At 31.9% G+C, this 20,299-nt stretch overlaps 1 protein-coding gene across 3 annotated transcripts in view; it reads right to left on the bottom strand.

The window, feature by feature from the left end:
* The window catches only part of LOC129751743 (nephrin), a 391,395-nt gene that overhangs the window by 335,350 nt on the left and 35,746 nt on the right, over window positions 1-20,299 (bottom strand). For all 3 annotated transcript variants that reach the window (XM_055747424.1, XM_055747426.1, XM_055747425.1), the window contains one exon: window positions 9,783-11,386. In XM_055747424.1, the coding sequence (XP_055603399.1) occupies window positions 9,783-9,975 (193 nt within the window). In that variant the 5' untranslated portion in view covers window positions 9,976-11,386. The remainder of the gene's footprint in view (window positions 1-9,782; window positions 11,387-20,299) is intronic.

The following is a 20,299-nucleotide window of genomic DNA, read 5'->3' as shown; positions in this document are numbered from 1 at the left end:
CTCGTGTTTTTGTTTTCGTCCATCGAAAGTTTGAATAAAATTAAAGTTTTTATAAAAATTGGTTAGTTAAGAGTCTGTCAGAAGTTCCCGAAGTAGTTTTTGGTTTCTTTCAGTATGCTGAAGCCTGGTTGGGGAAAGTGATGAGAGTGCATAATAGGCATCCTGATAATTTTCGATGATGTGATGAGATGGTTTTTTGCCGCTGCTGGTGCTTAGCTCGTTGCGTAGTGATTAAGAGAAATCTCGAATTTTTAAGGACCGACATATGTAAAGTGCTAATCAATTAATGGCATTCTCTGGAATTAGTGAAAGAGCCCTTTTTTAACAGTTTGTGAGTGTGGTTGAAAAGAAAAAAAAAAATAGCAAAGGTTAGACAGGTAAGCCAGTTGGCTGGCGTTCCATAATAGGGATTTGTAAGAAATAGGTGGATGTGGCTTTTTTATAAAGTGAAGATAATATGTTTTAAAAAAGATCCCGAACTCTCCACAGATCTCGAAAGCTTTTGTGTCCACTAATATATTTAGGAGTAACATTGATCACCGGGGTAATTTTGATCAACATGAAATTTTTCCATCTAATCATCAATAACTAAGTCTAAAGTAAAAATATCTTAAAACTTTTTTCTACGCTTAAAAACCTTTAAGCTGAGTTTCAAATTGGGAAATACTTGGTTTGGTTGTTGAAAATTTCAAATGTTAGTAAAAATGTAATTTTAAAATTTTGAAATATCTATTTTTCCGAAGGCTCGCAAACAAACATCCTTTCTGATACAATCAAAGCGTTTAGACGCAACCAGGTTGATTTATGTGAGAATGAAACTGTTTTCCTTAGTAAATGTATAGTTTTGGTGTAATTTTTGTTATATTTGGGGTAAACTTTTTATATGTAATAAATACAGACGCTTTCCAAAAGTAAGTTGGACAAGGACAAAAGGCAAGAAACCCTATCAAATAGTAAAGTTTGAAAGAAAAAATCGAATCAAATTTAAAGTCGAATAAATCAAAATCTGCAACCATGTTCATGTCAAGTCAAAATCTGCAACCACGTTTTAGGTTCATAGGAGTACAGTACGGGTTTGAAAAATATGAAACATGCCACATTCTCCTTAACTGATAAAATTATGGAGAAAAATTGAAAAAAAAGATCAATCTTATCCCGTTTTACGGTAGTTATGCAATACCTTGCTAGCGATTAGCAGTGATGTCAGTTGAATTGATTTTTATTCAATGCCGACAGACATACACCCCCAACAGCTAATAATTCTAGAGTTTGTTTTGATTAGGTCGTATGAGCCAACATAAACAAAATCGAGCTATTCACTGCAAACGATTGAAAAACATGTTTTCTATGTTAGGTAAAAATTTGGTTTCATTTGATCAATAAATAAATTTTAGAACATGATTTGAAATTAAGACGCATAAACACTTTCTCATTTTTGAGTGCAAATTGGTTTTAACGACGTTTTGCGCAGCACTGGATTGCCGTGATGCAAAATGACGTAAAACAACATTTCGTCGGGTTGGTTCTTGCAACGTTTTGCATTTTGGAAGGAAATTCACTGCCAGGTGCTGAAATGTTAATTTATTAAAACGGGAATCGTTTAAAAGAGTGGTTCTGATTATCGCAGTGAAATAAATTTCTTTATCTTGTTACTGGTTAAGTGCAATAATCGTTAGATTTATGTCTAAATTTCTTTTTCAGATCGATAATTTTTTTCCCAACAGTGGCAGTCAACATAAAAGCTTCGGATGAGCTATTTTTGTGGTTTCTGCACTCTATGAATGGTTATCAGCAGAGTCCCAGCTAGTAATCGGCCATTTCCAGTCGAATAGGAACCTGATTCACAGTCCCTCGCATCACAGATTCCAAGCTGCCGCACAGAGGTGATTAGAGATTGCGAAACTCTAATGTTAAGAGACTTGGACAAGGCCCTCTCACCAATTCTGTAGAGCACATATCACCCGCAGACAACGCTTCAGGGATTCAAACGTAAGTCCACTTTATTTAATCCTCTTTTTTAAGATGCTTGAGAATTATTTCAATAACCGTTGGAGGAATTTCCTCAAATTACTTGCCAACAATTGAGTCATACCCCAGAGAAGCCATAATATGTTTAGAAATTATGAGAAATTTAATACTTAAAGCAAATTATCAGAAATAAGCGAAGGTTAGGACAAAATAAGTCATGTTATCAGATAAAACAAACCAATTTGCAAAACGACGTTTGAGCCAAAAACGTAATGCAAAAGGTCGTAAGTACTTGTTTACCCAAACATTTAAATTTATGCCTGCATCTCTTTCACTGGCACATTTCTCATCTATTATTGTATCGCATAACAATTTTTCAGACAATTCTGAGTCACATTTGAAAAACAAGATTTGAAAATGTGTTACAAAACTTCAGCAGTGATTTTCTCGAAACAAGTCGGGTGGCTCATACGACCTAATCAAATAAAACTCTAGAATTGTTCTCGGTTCCACAAAAGAAAGAAAATATTTCAGAATAATTTTATCTTTAAAGTTGATTAATGGATGAGTTTTGAACCAAAACTAAACATTTTGGACCCCAAGGTTTGAGAAATTCGAAAATGACCCAAAACGACTCAGTCTCATGATATATTCTATCTTGTATGTTGTATGTTTCTTTATAAATTCATTATTAATTATTTTCATCGGTGTTCTTTTGAATTCCAAATTGCAAGCTCAATTTCCAGTCAACGCCGTTAAATATTTTCCAATAACTTTCAATTTTACGAAGTTCGATCGACCTTGACCTTCGAACATCAACAATCTGGTAACCTCGGCAAAAGCCCACAAAAATGACAAATGCTTCCTAGGAGACTGAGGAAAACATTGGGGTTCAAAAAATAGCAGAAGCGCGCGTCTAAGTCTAACAACCTACATCCCAGAAGGCGGCGACGGCGGCAGCGCGCGGACCAAACGGCAGAAAAACAATGCCTCTCCAAACGGCAATCTTCTAAGGCGGTTAGCTGGTTTCGCCTACTCGGATAATATAGACTTAGACTTAGACCCGATATTGTTTTGCCAGATCATGATGTCTTCGGAAAACGGGAAAAGCTCTTTGGGGAGTGATAATTCTTACCTTCGCCAAATCGAACAACCGTCGTTCTTGAGTTTGTTTTTGTTCTGGAGGGGGGTTGTGGAGATGAAAGCAAAACAGAGGAATCCGATGAAGGGAGGAAACTTCGCAGACTTTGGAAATCTATTTATGTTTCCCGAAGAACTTTGCCGTGCGGAACGATTGCGGAAGTGAAGTATCGGGGAAAACGAGACGAAGCATTTCCACAGCCACAGAAAATGGTTTTCTTCTCGGTTTGGCGTGAAGAAAAACTTGAGTCCCCGATGGATTTAATGATGATGTTAGCAGCACCCGTGTGATGTCCGCACAAAGAAAGTTGGGGGTGGGCGTACCGGTTTTGGCCAGAAGTAGGGAGGTCTCAAGGAGGGCGGTGGCCACCTTCGAAAAACAGATATAACACGGTAATCAAGAGATGTTTCCGGTTTTCCCGCCGTCACTCGTCGACGCCGCCGTCTGTCAGGTCCTCCAGGGAGCGAGCTTCAGATGAAATGTGGATGGTTTTTTTCCTCCATCCCGTATATTTGTTGTTATAGCAGTTGGAATTTCTTTTTTCCTTTCAACAGAAAGTTGTTCCTTCACCGATAGCTCATTTCGGTCGGTTTTGATGATGCTCACCGGTCGCTCGAAATGGGGAAAAGTTTTTCTCTACTGCTGCTGCTGGTGGTGTGTAAAATTTACAGCCACTCTGTCGTGAAACACGATATAATGCGAGCAATCAATAAGGAAATCGCGCGCCCGCCCGTTGAAAGTTTGGCATCAGATGGTTTCCCAGTTTTTCCTCTGCTCTTGGGGTCTGGACCAACAGCATCTCAATGCTCAGGCAGTAGGGCAAGATGTTTCCCGACCGTCCAAAGTTTGCCACTTTGGACGACATTCGGTGATTGAAATTAGGAAGTTTCAGTGAATTAATTTTCCAGTTTGTGTTTTTTTTTGTGTCCTTGAGTGTCGTCGTAGTCGGTGCAAATTATGGTTATTGGTAATGAATAAGGGTCATCTTGGCGAAGAGGAAAAGTCTTTAGACGATAGCTTGGGATGCTGAGATAAAAGTTTATGGTATCAATTTCTGTGATTGAAAAGTTCTAAGCTTTTGCACTTTTCAGGATTAAAAATTGTTCTTAAGAGATTTTTGAGATCAAATGATGACCCGTTGCATAATGACTGAAAACATTGGAAAAGTTATAAGGCAAACGTTATAACTTTCTGATCACTGATAGATAAGAGTATCCAGTTTTCATTTGGCTTCGGTCTGAGTAGGTAATTGTGAGGCTAACTTTGAATATTGGATATTATATACCAGTATGTACTGTCGTTCATTTCGGAGATGCATAATAAAACTGTAGAGAAAATCAAAATAATAAAAATAGGAAGTAGGCGATGGCTTGTTGGTATCGCACGTGTTTGTTTTTTCACTCCGTCGCAGTTAAAATTAAATGTTTGAAGTTAAAGTAGTTTCTTATGGTTGAATTGTGATTTTTTCTTGAATTTGTGGATAATGCAAAGTGACCAATTATTGCATATTTCATTGTTCGTGTCCAACCCGATTCTCCAATGATTTCTTCCACCTACAGCAGGTGACATCGTAGAATGATTGGTGAGTTCGTTCTTTGATCCTTCTCATTCATTTATTCTGAACTGATGTTGCAATCCAGGAGTTTCTACCTGAGAATGAGATGCGCATAAGAATAACGTCAGAAATCGTCGAACAAATAAGAGGATTCTTCCAAAAATGTTGTGCCTTCCAATAATGTACTTGACAGTTTGTATATGCGCTCGTTTTATAAATCATGTTCCAGGTTTGAAATCTCCGATAATTATTAAAGTTTTCTATGCTAGAGTTCAACCGGCGGTAAGATATGGGATGGTATGAATTTTTTTAGTTTTTTTCTGTTAATTCAATATTCATTTTCAAAAGCGAGTATCCAAGGTCAATGACCAGAGATGATGATGCACAATAATTTGGTAACAAATTTGTCTAAAATCAATTTTGCTTGAACAATTCATACACAAAGAGTATTAAAAATGTAATTATTCAGCTTAGAGTTAATTTTGTATCTGTTTTAATTAGCAAATAATTACCAATTTCTATAAATAAATAAAATAAAATAAAAGAAATAAAAGTCAGAGATTATGTTTACGGTTCAAATCAGATTCATTTTCTATTCTTGTAAACTCGATAAAAAATTAAAATTTTAGGTTGAAACTTTGTTTTTGAATAATTGATTCGGTCGTATGTCTTCAATATGCAATTTGAAAACCAATAAAATATATTTACAGTTTTATTTTCACTTGAAGATAAATTGCAAGTTCTTTGACCAAAAACTCTATATTAATTAATTTATTTTAAAAATAAGAATCCGTGATTTTTTTAAAATTCAAATCTATAATTTTCAAAGAACGAAACCTTCAAAATTTATCCAAATTTTATTTTATAATTCTGGTTTCTGCTGATTTATGTTTCCAAACTGACTCTGATTACATATAGAATTTAAATTTAGAATCTAGAATTTAAACTATGAAACTGCGATCTCCTGCAAATAGAATCTTTAATAAATCATCACATTTATATGTTTATCTTGGTTATAAAACTTAACTTTGTGATGGACCTGAATCTATTTTTTTTTTTTGAATTTCAGATCTGAAGCCTGCCTTTTTAACCTAGGTTCAAAATCTGAATTCTGAATCTGATAAAGAATCTTTGATCTACACTGCCGGCCAAAAGTTTGAGATTACCCGCTTATAAACATGCAAATTTTGATCATCCATATCTCAGCTGTCTTAGGACATATTGCAAATCTTCTTATCGCATTTGAAAGATAATGAGAAAAAGCTATTTCGGAGGTATTTTGCTCAGAAATAATGTTTTGTTTTGCACCTGAAACTTAACCTTAAGTTACAACATTTTCAAAATATCGCATTCAATATTCAAAGCCGATCATCTCGGAATAGGATGGACCAAATTTCAAAATTTGAGTTGCATTAGAATCCTTATTCTATACTTCTCAAAACAAAATATAAAAATTTTGTACAAAAATTTATAAATGTACTTTAAATTAATAAAATAAACACTTAAGTTATCGCCCAAGGGTTTGGGATCACCCCTTAGTATGGTGTAACGGCCAAAAGTTTGGGATAATTTTTTTTAAAACATGCAAATTTATCTCATTCATATTTTTCCCATCTCATCGTATTGCAGGTCTGAAGGGTTCATTTGGAAGCTTAGGAATTGTTGTTTTTTCATAAATTCATTAAAAAATTACATTTTAAAGTGATAAAAATAAAAAAATTACCTGAAATTAATTGATTTATGGATGTTCAAGTTGTTTTTGATATTAAAATTCATCAGTCAATTTTTAATCATATTTCAAGATTCCAAAAAATCATTCATGTTAATTTTGATAAAATTTGTTCAAAAAATTTGAACGCAATAAACATAATTCCATTACTAATGAATCAGTTCCAATTTTCATTAGATTTAGCAAATAAAGTGAACAAAATTGGATAACATCTGGGCAATCTGGCAAGCTTAGTCTAATCTTATAGAAATTCAATATCCGGGACTGAATTTCAACCAGCAAGTGAGAAATGTTTTGAAAAACCTGTAATGAGATTTTGAGGTTTTGGTTTTATTTTCCTTGAATCATTAAAGTCTTTCATCAAAATTGGATTAAGAATTTGAAATTTTGAGTTCAGAAAAGAAAATTTCGCTTTGCGTTTTTGGAACCTCTTGGGGGGGGCCTCAACCCCCCCGCCCCCCTTTTCCTTTTCCTACGACCATGATCCAAAGTAAAGCGTTTAATCGATGTTTGAGTCCCTCCTGTTTAAAGGAAAAAGGGCTTCCTACGCGGTAAAATTCAATCAATTGACAAGATATTCTATTCAAATGTTGTGAAAACGAATAATTTTACATGTTTAGATAATTTGTAGTACCCCAGGAGCTTTTCACCCGAAAAAGAGTTCCATTCACTATGAAGGGAAAATGACCAGAGAACGTCTAGGAAGGGTTTACGCTAGTAAATTATCGACAATATTTGGCTTTTAATAACACGTAATAGTTCCTTAATCACTCGAAGATCTCGTGAAAATCTCTCTATTTTCTGAGATTTTTATTATTTTTAAACAACTTTTAAACGTTTTGATTGAAAACGAAAAAAGTATCGAAAATCCATTTGTTACTCAAGATGCAAATTAAAGTAAGCTAAAAATTTGCCGAATTGAAGTTTTTGGTAAAATATCACCCGGAAAAAAACAATTTAAAGCAGAATTTTGCAGTAACCCTCGAACTTCAAGAAAATAAACTTTTCATATATCATTCAGCTCAAGAGACTGACGTTTGATGTTTTCGATAAAGTTTCATTATTTGTTCTTTTCTGCAACATTGCAGAACAAAGCAGGCCATTATCTTATCACAGTTTGAAAATATTTCGTATATCTGAAAGGTTTTGACCTCCCCTCAAAATTGTTTCAAAACACTGACCACCTTTAGCTGTTGAGTAAATTGGTTTTCAAAGTAAAGAACTTTAAACTTAAGAGAAAGATGTTAAAACTTGTTTCCTGCTGAATTTCCTTTCTGGAAAAATACTGTTTCCTAAAAGCAATTGATCTTCGTCTATAATTTTTTTTTAAAACGAACACAAACACATACACAAAAAAAAAGTAAAATAATGGTTGTATTCGGCAATACTGAGGATATTAAAAATAAAATAGTTTTGGCAACACTATATAAAACAAAGTCAGTCATTGATCTATTCTTGTGAGCGACAGACGTGTTTGAGTGAATCCCTTAATTGAGATTCGTAAGAACTGTAAAATCTTGACAATGGCGCGGTTGGTAGAATAAGGACAGAGAGCGCAGATTGCCAAGTCTGCTGCTACGAAATATTTGTTTCTGATTTGGCCTCCGGTAGAAAGACCGATTGGCACAGGAAGCACAGATTTCTAAGGCCACTGCTGATTGTATGTTTGATTTGGCCTTCCGGTGGATAAAGACGGAATTGGCTAAGAAAGCGCAGATTTTAAAGGCTCCTGATGCTGATTGTTTGTGCCTGGTTTAGCCTGCCGGTAAAAAAAGACGTAATTGGGTTAGAAAGCACAGATTTTTAAGGCTACTGCAGCAAATTGTTTGTTTTGATTTGGTCTTCCAATGAATAAAGACGAAATTGACTTAGGAAGTGCAAATTTTAAAGAATACTGCTGCTGATTGTTTGTTTTGATTTGGCCTTCCAGGGGAAAAAAGATGGTATTGGCTTTGGAAGCGCAGATTTTAAAGGTTGCTGCAGGTAATTGTTTCTTTTGATTTGGTCTTCCAATGAATAAAGACGGAACTGGCTTAGGAAGCGCCGATTTTAAAGGCTGCTGCTGCTGATTGTTTGGTTTGATTTGGCCTTACGGTGGAAAAAAAGGAATAGGCTTAGAAAGTGCAGGTTTTTAAGGCCGCAGCTGCTAATTGTTTGTTTTGATTTGGTCTTCTAATAAATAAAGACGGAATTGACTAAGAAGTGCAAATTTTAAAGAATGCTGCTGCTGATTGTTTGTTTTGATTTAGCCTTCCGGTGGAAAAAAAAGACGAAATTGTCTTAGGAAGCGCATATTTTAAAGGCTGCTGCTGCTGATTGTTTGTTTTGATTTGGCCTGCCGATGAAAAAAGACGGAATCGACTTGGGAAGCGAAGATTTTAAAGGATGCTGCTGCTGATGGTTTGTTTTGATTTGGACTTCCGGTGAATAAAGAGGAATTGGCTTGGGAAGCGCTGATTTTAAAAGGCTGCTGCTGCTGATTGTATTTTTTAATTTGGCCTGTCGGTGTAAAAATACGAATTAACTTACGGAGCGTAGGTTTTAAAAGCTGATTTTGCTAATTGTTTAATTTGATTTGGCCTCCTTTGGCAAGACATGTTGCGAGAATGACGGACGACTGTCCTGCAAAACAAGTAGATATTCGCTAGGAATCCGGTAGGAACGAGACGAGCAGGGGCTCAATGAGCGAAGTGGTTAGACCAAGTGAAGCGTGATCTGAAGAATGTGGGATGTCCAAAAAATTGGAAAACGGTGTTGTGTCGTGAGACGGAATACTATTAAAATAAAATAAAATGAAATAAAATAATTTGGCCTTCAGGTGGAAAAAGACATTATTGGCTTAGGAAGCACAGATTTTTATAGCTGCTGCTGCTGATTGTTTGTTTTGATTTGGCGTTCCGGTGGATAAAAGACGGATTAGCTTATGAAGCGCGACAGGACTCTGAAAGCTTCTATCAATACCCCAAAGTTTTGATTCCACAATACATCAGTTTTGACAACCACCTTCACAGTGTCTTTTTGGACCTTGGCAATGAAAAAATCGGAATCACTGAAAGTTTATCATATTTAAGAGAAGAATCAGAACAACTTTTTTATAAGATTTGCGAGCAAAATTTTCAAATTTCTAATAATTTTCTCAAGAATTTCACATTTTGAAATTGCTATACTTTGACTTGGGATAAACCAAATATTGTTATTGTTCAAAAGAGTTATTTTTTATTATTTTTATATCAACTGCTTCCAAAACAGTGTGTGCTCAACATATAAAAATTTTCGTAAACATTGCAATTTTACTTCACAGTTGTGGCAAATACCAATTAAACTTAACCATGTTTGCCCATCAAGAAGCTGATCCCTCCCGACAAAAATACAAAAAAAATCCTACTCACCATTCTCATCGCCAATGACAGAACTAGCATCCACCAGCGTTCCGAGCGGCAGCTTAGCGTTACTGATCCGATGAGGTTCCCCGACCCGGCGGTGGCCAATCCGACCGAAATCCCCCAGCAAAACTACGAAAGCCACCGCCACCATCACAATCCACAAATGGCAAAAATACTGCTTTGTCACGTATTGCGCCATTTTCGCCGTTGCCTTCCTTCTTTTATTTTCACTTGTACACTTATTCTTACTTATTCTACACTGGCACACATACACACACACGTCGTAGTCGTACACTTATCAAACTACAACTTTCCACTCTTCAGCAACTACTTTGAAGGAAGAAAGCTTTCGCCGGCTTTTTCCATCCACGATTTCCACTTATTTGAAGAAACACCACTTTTGTATGAGTCTTTTACTTTTTTCTCCCTGTGTTTTTTTCTTCTTCCTCTTCCGTTGAGCTCCTTCGCTTCGGTTTTTTCCCTAAGCGCTATGATACGTGCAATTCCACTTTTCCCGAGTTACGGTTGACCTGCTTCCGGCTCCCACTACCCTAGAAGCAATAGCACAGCATCGGCTTGAAGACTTCTAAGTGTGGAGAAGAAAAACATAAAACAACCCTTCTACATCTCCTGCTTCGTCTTCTGCTACTCTCTTTCTCACTCAACCGTGCAGCTCCATGCTGCAGTCGTTGGCTTCCGTCTTCTTCTTTTATTGTACTTCCGGGCGGCAGCCTCCACTAAGAACAAGTACATTTCTGTACAATTTCATTTCCCATGAGCACCTGAATTGTTGTGGGGGATGCTGATTTTTTTCCCTGCTTTATTCAATCCCCAACAGCTTATAGCTGATTTTTTCTCCCCTTTCACACAACGAACCCTTTAAAGGATTTCGGAAAGGATTAAGTGAGCACACATTTAGTTTATTACTCCTCACACGTTCGCGCTGTGATTTCTCGTTGACTTTTGTCGATGATGAAACTGGCTGGTGAAGTCTAACCACTGCCGATTCGAAACGTTGGAAACAAAAAAACCGCTCACTTTGATGAGAAAAATGAAAATAAAAATCCAAAACGCACGCTTGATTACAACCCCATTAGGCTTAGTAGGCCTTCTGTATCGAGTTCTCAGCTATGGGAAACGGTCCAGTTGGCTTTGAAATTCAATCGAACCATGGGGACTGCTGTTCGCCTTTTTCTGGCATTATTTCCCACACCACCCCCTTAACTTTTCAGGATACTTATTCAGAGGAAAAGAAAATCCTTTCGGGTTGTTGCTGGGCAACCCGGTACCGCAAAGCCTTCTTTGATGGATTTATGGGGACTTTCGAGGGCGAACAGAACCGAAAAAAAAACACAGCAACTGATTAGAACAAATCCTTCTCGTTTTTCCTCGCCGGTTGGTCGTGCTAACTTCTTCTGGGGGAATTTGGATTCGAGTTGTTCCGGATCCCGTAAGGACGTCCCGTCATTGCTTTCTTCGGCTCTCCCCGGCTTCCAGTTCCGTTTTACTGTTTTTTTTTCTATCGTTTCTTTGAAATTATCAATACTCCATCGGATGGGATCAGGTTTCGGTGCCAGTTGAGCGATATCTCTTATTCGGTTGCCGATAATCTGTGAAAAGCGAGCTTTAGTTAATTAACTGTGGCATTTTGCTTATCGATTTGGAGAGAAGAAAAGGATGGATTATTTTCAATCTGATTAAGTTGCCCTTTTTTGAAAGAATGTTCCACTTTTGATTTCATAAAATTAATATTGCGAGAAAATTCAAAGTCGCAGCGATCTACACTTATTGTGTGTCTAAAAATGGCAAAAAGACGTTGAAAGTGCGGAACAATAATCGAAACTGTGTAAACATTCTGTCTAAACTAAAAAAAATTTAACCGAAATTGCTTCCAAACTTTGACAAAATTGATTGCACATTGTATCTAAATTGTGTACAGAATTGTATTGAAAAATTGTTTCGAAGCTGTGAATTTCACCGAAGATATTGTGTAAGTGTATTCAAAAAATGTCTAAAACATTTTTCAAAAATTTCCGAAACTGTAAAATTTTCAAATTTTCAAGAAAATTTAAAAAATTTGTTAACAAACCTTTTCGAAGTATTGTCAAAATTTTCAAAACTGACAAAATTGTCAAAAGTGTCAAAATTGTCAAAAGTGTCAAAATTGTCAAAATTTTCAAAATTGTCAAAATTGTCAAAATTGTCAAAATTGTCAAAATTGTCAAAATTGTCAAAATTGTCAAAATTGTCAAAATTGTCAAAATTGTCAAAATTGTCAAAATTGTCAAAATTGTCCAAATTGTCAAAATTGTCAAAATTGCCAAAATTGTCAAAATTGTCAAAATTATCCAAATTGTCAAAATTGTCAAAATTGTCAAATTGTCAAAATTGTCAAAATTGTCAAAATTGTCAAAATTGTCAAAATTGTCAAAATTGTCAAAATTGTCAAAATTGTCAAAATTGTCAAAATTGTCAAAATTGCCAAAATTGTCAAAATTGTCAAAATTGTCAAAATTGTCAAAATTGTCAAAATTGTCAAAATTGTCAAAATTGTCAAAATTGTCAAAATTGTCAAAATTGTCAAAATTGTCAAAATTGTCAAAATTGTCAAAATTGTCAAAATTGTCAAAATTGTCAAAATTGTCAAAATTGTCAAAATTGTCAAAATTGTCGAAATTGTCAAAATTGTCAAAATTGTCAAAATTGTCAAAATTGTCAAAATTGTCAAAATTGTCAAAATTGTCAAAATTGTCAAAATTGTCAAAATTGTCAAAATTGTCAAAATTGTCAAAATTGTCAAAATTGTCAAAATTGTCAAAATTGTCAAAATTGTCAAAATTGTCAAAATTGTCAAAATTGTCAAAATTGTCAAAATTGTCAAAATTGTCAAAATTGTCAAAATTGTCAAAATTGTCAAAATTGTCAAAATTGTCAAAATTGTCAAAATTGTCAAAATTGTCAAAATTGTCAAAATTGTCAAAATTGTCAAAATTGTCAAAATTGTCAAAATTGTCAAAATTGTCAAAATTGTCAAAATTGTCAAAATTGTCAAAATTGTCAAAATTGTCAAAATTTTCAAAATTGTCAAAATTGTCAAAATTGTCAAAATTGTCAAAATTGTCAAAAGTGTCAAAATTGCCAAAATTGTCAAAATTGTCAAAATTGTCAAAATTGTCAAAATTGTCAAAATTGTCAAAATTGTCAAAATTGTCAAAATTGTCAAAATTGTCAAAATTGTCAAAATTGTCAAAATTGTCAAAATTGTCAAAATTGTCAAAATTGTCAAATTTTCAAAATTGTAAAAATTGTCAAAATTGTCAAAATTGTAAAAATTGTCAAAATTGTCAAAATTGTCAAAATTGTCAAAATTGTCAAAATTGTCAAAATTGTCAAAATTGTCAAAATTTTCAAAATTGTCAAAATTGTCAAAATTGTTAAAATTGTCAAAATTGTGAAAATTGTCAAAATTGTCAAAATTGTCAAAATTGTCAAAATTGTCAAAATTGTCAAAATTGTCAAAATTGTCAAAATTGTCAAAATTGTCAAAATTGTCAAAATTGTCAAAATTGTCAAAATTGTCAAAATTGTCAAAATTGTCAAAATTGTCGAAATTGTCAAAATTGTCAAAATTGTCAAAATTGTCAAAATTGTCAAAATTGTCAAAATTGTCAAAATGGTCAAAATTGTCAAAATTGTCAAAATTGTCAAAATTGTAAAAATTGTAAAAATTGTAAAAATTGTAAAAATTGTCAAAATTGTCAAAATTGTCAAAATTGTCAAAACTGTCAAAATTGTCAAAATTGTCAAAATTGTCAAAATTGTCAAAATTGTCAAAATTGTCAAATTGTCAAAATTGTCAAAATTTTCAAAATTGTCAAAATTGTCAAAATTGTCAAAAATGCAATAACTCACAATTCTCAAAATTCTCAAAATTGTCAAAATTGTCAAAATTGTCAAAATTGTCAAAATTGTCAAAATTGTCAAAATTGTCAAAATTGTCAAAATTGTCAAAATTGTCAAAATTGTCAAAATTGTCAAAATTGTCAAAATTGTCAAAATTGTCAAATTGTCAAAATTGTCAAAATTGTCAAAATTGTCAAATAGTCAAAATTGTCAAAATTGTCAAAATTGTAAAAATCAACAAAATTGTCAAAATTGTCAAAATTGTCAAAATTGTCAAAATTGTCAAAATTGTCAAAATTGTCAAAATTGTCAAAATTGTCAAAATTGTCAAAATTGTCAAAATTGTCAAAATTGTCAAAATTGTCAAAATTGTCAAAATTGTCAAAATTGTCAAAATTGTCAAAATTGTCAAAATTGTCAAAATTGTCAAAATTGTCAAAATTGTCAAAATTGTCAAAATTGTCAAAATTGTCAAAATTGTCAAAATTGTCAAAAATTGTCAAAATTGTCAAAATTGTCAAAATTGTCAAAATTGTCAAATTGTCAAATTGTCAAAATTGTCAAAATTGTCAAAATTGTCAAAATTGTCAAAATTGTCAAAATTGTCAAAATTGTCAAAATTGTTAAAATTGTCAAAATTGTCAAAATTGTCAAAATTGTCAAATTGTCAATGTCGAAATTGTCAAAATTTGTTAAAATTGTCAAAATTGTCAAAATTGTAAAAATTGTAAAAATTGTCAAAATTGTCAAAATTGTCAAAATTGTCAAAATTGTCAAAATTGTCAAAATTGTCAAAATTGTCAAAATTGTCAAAATTGTCAAAATTGTCAAAATTGTCAAAATTGTCAAAATTGCCAAAATTGTCAAAATTGTCAAAATTGTCAAAGTTGTCAAAATTGTCAAAATTGTCAAATTTGTCAAAATTGTCAAAATTGTCAAAATTGTCAAAATTGTCAAAATTGTCAAAATTTTCAAAATTGTCAAAATTGTCCAAATTGTCAGAATTGTCCAAATTGTCAAAATTGTCAAAATTATCAAAACTGTCAAAATTGTCAAAATTGTCAAAATTGTCAAAATTGTCAAAATTGTCAAAATTGTCAAAATTGTCAAAATTGTCAAAATTGTCAAAATTGTCAAAATTGTCAAAATTGTCAAAATTGTCAAAATTGTCAAAATTGTCAAAATTGTCAAAATTGTCAAAATTGTCAAAATTGTCAAAATTGTCAATATTTTCAAAATTGTCAAAATTGTCAAAATTGTCAAAACTGTCAAAATTGTCAAAATTGTCAAAATTGTCAAAATTGTCAAAATTGTCAAAATTGTCAAAATTGTCAAAATTGTCAAAATTGTCAAAATTGTCAAAATTGTCAAAATTGTCAAAATTGTCAAAATTGTCAAAATTGTCAAAATTGTCAAAATTGTCAAAATTGTCAAAATTGTCAAAATTGTCAAAATTGTCAAAATTGTCAAAATTGTCAAAATTGTCAAAATTGTCAAAGTTGTCAAAATTGTCAAAATTGTCAAAATTGTCAAAATTGTCAAAATTGTCAAAATTGTCAAAATTGTCAAAATTGTCAAAATTGTCAAAATTGTCAAAATTGTCAAAATTGTCAAAATTGTCAAAATTGTCAAAATTGTCAAAATTGTCCAAATTGTCAGAATTTCCAAATTGTCAGAATTTTCCAAATTGTCAAAATTGTCAAAATTATCAAACTGTCAAAATTGTCAAAATTGTCAAAATTGTCAAAATTGTCAAAATTGTCAAAATTGTCAAAATTGTCAAAATTGTCAAAATTGTCAAAATTGTCAAAATTGTCAAAATTGTCAAAATTGTCAAAATTGTCAAAATTGTCAAAATTGTCAAAATTGTCAAAATTGTCAAAATTGTCAAAATTGTCAAAATTGTCCAAATTGTCAGAATTTTCCAAATTGTCAGAATTTTCCAAATTGTCAAAATTGTCAAAATTATCAAAACTGTCAAAATTGTCAAAATTGTCAAAATTGTCAAAATTGTCAAAATTGTCAAAATTGTCAAAATTGTCAAAATTGTCAAAATTGTCAAAATTGTCAAAATTGTCAAAATTGTCAAAATTGTCAAAGTTGTCAAAATTGTCAAAATTGTCAAAATTGTCAAAATTGTCAAAATTGTCAAAATTGTCAAAATTGTCAAAATTGTCAAAATTGTCAAAATTGTCAAAATTGTCAAAATTGTCAAAATTGTCAAAATTGTCAAAATTGTCAAAGTTGTCAAAATTGTCAAAATTGTCAAAATTGTCAAAATTGTAAAAATTGTCAAAATTGTCAAAATTGTCAAAATTGTCAAAATTGTCAAAATTGTCAAAATTTTCAAAATTGTCAAAATTGTCAAAATTGTAAAAATTGTCAAAATTGTGAAAATTGTCAAATTGTCAAAATTGTCAAATTGTCAAAATTGTCAAAATTGTCAAAATTGTCAAAATTGTCAAAATTGTCAAAATTGTCAAAATTGTCAAAATTGTCAAAATTGTCAAAATTGTCTAAATTGTCAAAATTGTCAAAATTGTCAAAATTGTCGAAATTGTCAAAATTGTCAAAATTGTCAAAATTGTCAAAATTGTCAAAATTGTCAAAATTGTCAAAATGGTCAAAATTGTCAAAATTGTCAAAATTGTCAAAATTGTCAAAATTGTAAAAATTGTAAAAATTGTAAAAATTGTCAAAATTGTCAAAATTGTCAAAATTGTCAAAACTGTCAAAATTGTCAAAATTGTCAAAATTGTCAAAATTGTCAAAATTGTCAAAATTGTCAAAATTGTCAAATTGTCAAAATTGTCAAAATTTTCAAAATTGTCAAAATTGTCAAAAATGCAATAACTCACAATTCTCAAAATTCTCAAAATTGTCAAAATTGTCAAAATTGTCAAAATTGTCAAAATTGTCAAAATTGTCAAAATTGTCAAAATTGTCAAAATTGTCAAAATTGTCAAAATTGTCAAAATTGTCAAAATTGTCAAAATTGTCAAAATTGTCAAAATTGTCAAAATTGTCAAAATTGTCAAAATTGTCAAAATTGTCAAAATTGTCAAAATTGTCAAAATTGTCAAAATTGTCAAAATTGTCAAAATTGTCAAAATTGTCAAAATTGTCAAAATTGTCAATATTATCAAAATTGTCAAAATTGTCAAAATTGTCAAAACTGTCAAAATTGTCAAAATTGTAAAATCAACAAAATTGTCAAAATTGTCAAAATTGTCAAAATTGTCAAAATTGTCAAAATTGTCAAAATTGTCAAAATTGTCAAAATTGTCAAAATTGTCAAAATTGTCAAAATTGTCAAAATTGTCAAAATTGTCAAAATTGTCAAAATTGTCAAAATTGTCAAAATTGTCAAAATTGTCAAAATTGTCAAAATTGTCAAAATTGTCAAAATTGTCAAAATTGTCAAAATTGTCAAAATTGTCAAAATTGTCAAAATTGTCAAAATTGTCAAAATTGTCAAAATTGTCAAAATTGTCAAAATTGTCAAAATTGTTAAAATTGTCAAAATTGTCAAAATTGTCAAAATTGTCAAAATTGTCGAAATTGTCAAAATTTGTTAAAATTGTCAAAATTGTCAAAATTGTAAAAATTGTAAAAATTGTCAAAATTGTCAAAATTGTCAAAATTGTCAAAATTGTCAAAATTGTCAAAATTGTCAAAATTGTCAAAATTGTCAAAATTGTCAAAATTGTCAAAATTGTCAAAATTGTCAAAATTGTCAAAATTGTCAAAATTGCCAAAATTGTCAAAATTGTCAAAATTGTCAAAGTTGTCAAAATTGTCAAATTTGTCAAAATTGTCAAAATTGTCAAAATTGTCAAAATTGTCAAAATTGTCAAAATTGTCAAAATTGTCAAAATTGTCAAAATTGTCAAAATTGTCAAAATTTTCAAAATTGTCCAAATTGTCAGAATTGTCCAAATTGTCAAAATTGTCAAAATTATCAAAACTGTCAAAATTGTCAAAATTGTCAAAATTGTCAAAATTGTCAAAATTGTCAAAATTGTCAAAATTGTCAAAATTGTCAAAATTGTCAAAATTGTCAAAATTGTCAAAATTGTCAAAATTGTCAAAATTGTCAAAATTGTCAAAATTGTCAAAATTGTCAAAATTGTCAAAATTGTCAAAATTGTCAAAATTGTCAAAATTGTCAATATTTTCAAAATTGTCAAAATTGTCAAAATTGTCAAAACTGTCAAAATTGTCAAAATTGTCAAAATTGTCAAAATTGTCAAAATTGTCAAAATTGTCAAAATTGTCAAAATTGTCAAAATTGTCAAAATTGTCAAAATTGTCAAAATTGTCAAAATTGTCAAAATTGTCAAAATTGTCAAAATTGTCAAAATTGTCAAAATTGTCAAAATTGTCAAAATTGTCAAAATTGTCAAAATTGTCAAAATTGTCAAAATTGTCAAAATTGTCAAAATTGTCAAAATTGTCAAAATTGTCAAAATTGTCAAAATTGTCAAAATTGTCAAAATTGTCAAAATTGTCAAAATTGTCCAAATTGTCAGAATTTTCCAAATTGTCAAAATTGTCAAAATTATCAAAACTGTCAAAATTGTCAAAATTGTCAAAATTGTCAAAATTGTAAAAATTGTCAAAATTGTCAAAATTGTCAAAATTGTCAAAATTGTCAAAATTTTCAAAATTGTTAAAATTGTCAAAATTGTCAAATTGTCAAAATTGTCAAAATTGTCAAATATGTCAATAATTGGCAATATTATCACATTTTTCGGAATCTGCATGATTTTTAAATTTTGCATCGTAAAAATTCATATTATTTTTAAAAAATTTAAAAATTTAGTTAAAATTTTAAAAATTTCTAAACGCTCCAATATTTGAAAAATATACTTGGTTCATTTCAATTATCTAATTGAAATGTTTATTTTGTTTTGCTGGAACATAACTTTTAACGAAGGATCTCCGTTTCGTTTGAAAGGATCTTTCGATTGTTTAGCTGAAAATTGAAAAAAATATCCTCCACCATTCGAAACATATTCTCTCAAAACGATTTCCATAGGTTTCACATTTTCATGACAACATAAAAGAAGGCCACAAAAATAAATATTTTCCACTTTCATACAATATCTTTTTCCCTCTGATTTTGCCTGTAAAATATCTCCCTTGACAAAAATTTCATTCTGCTGGTTCACAATTCCGAATAAAAACAGCGCTCACATGTTTTCGGCGGGTTGCAAAAATCTCTGTTCGCTGTTTCTCGCACAAAATAAACGGAAATAGAATTGAATAGTAAAAATGGAAGGTGAAGAGAGAAAAAAACCCAGAAACAATCCGAAGAACAATCACAGCTTTGGGGGGTACACGGAAAAAAATACACAAGATTCCAAACCAGATTCGAGCGCATTCGTAATAAAGTTTTTTGCCAGACCCAAGTTCCATTGGGGTTTTTTCTCATTCCCCATCTTTTTCCCCGCGCCTTACATTCCGAAACAGATTTCCTTGTCACCCAGTCCACGTTCCAACCCGAAAAAAGCGCCTACTGTGATGATACTTGTGATGTGCAGCACTCGGGCTGCTTTTTCCTCTTCTAGAACTTTTTTCCTCAATTTTCCTCCACCACCGAAATTTATGTCTATATTTTGCTGTTTCATTCCTGAGTCGTGGTGCTGCTGCCTGCCATCATGCCATGAGTTGTTCAAATTTTTTCCCAAGGCCTCCTGAGATGGCTGTGCTGCTGGAGACTACAAGTCCTAGTAGAAGGACTAGCTGTCTACTATGCTGTTAGTCGTCAGCGTGACGTTTTGCGCCGGAAAGGTTGAATGAGTTTGGAAATTGCGAGTTTTCGGTTTTTGTTTTTCTGTTTGTATCATTTTTATTTTACTTGATTTGGCAGCTTTGAAAAATATTGCAGGAAAATCAACAGTATGAAACAGTCGACATTGGTAGAATTTGACGCTCAAGTATTTTTATTAAGTTCCAGCACTCGAAAGAGAAAATAAATCTAGGAAATCAATGCTGCTAAATTATGTTATGAGTTAAAGCTCACTCTGACCATTCTAACCTCTGAGTCATAAGTAACTGGAATACAATCGCCGCACAACTTTTCGATCAATCTAACAAAAATGATCCCAAATCAGGAACCGTTTCATCTTCTCTCTAACTAAACTACCAACAAATTAGTTTAATTCGATTAAGGGAAGGGGTCGACTTAGCAGCAGAAGCTGTCTCCAAAACCCTTTCCCTGCCAGTTGAGAGATAATTGACCCAATGACACCACGATCATTTTCGGTGAATTGCTCATATTTGTAACCCTTAACCAGCAACAGAAACAACATCATCCAACTTACAGCGACGATCCTGTTTGTTGTTGTTAAGAGAGAGATTCATCCAATTAATTAGTGTTGTAAATTTATTCATTCAGACAGGCAAGCAGAAGCCCTTTTCGGTTAGGCGTGTGGTTTTGACTTCTGATGTTTGGTTCGGTGCGTTTCTATCGTCAGACGTCTTCTGTAGGCCGATTTGTTCGACCTTTTGAGAAGACGAGGAGGGAGACAAAGATAGGGTTTAGTCTGACTGCTCGAGAAATGTTAATCAATCTCACTTTCGGTTCGATGCTTGAAAGGCTCGTGTGACGGTCG

Source organism: Uranotaenia lowii, chromosome 3 (assembly GCF_029784155.1).
Source record: "Uranotaenia lowii strain MFRU-FL chromosome 3, ASM2978415v1, whole genome shotgun sequence".
NCBI classification, from domain to species: Eukaryota; Metazoa; Arthropoda; class Insecta; order Diptera; family Culicidae; genus Uranotaenia; species Uranotaenia lowii.
This window is presented reverse-complemented; position numbering and strand designations above follow the sequence as displayed.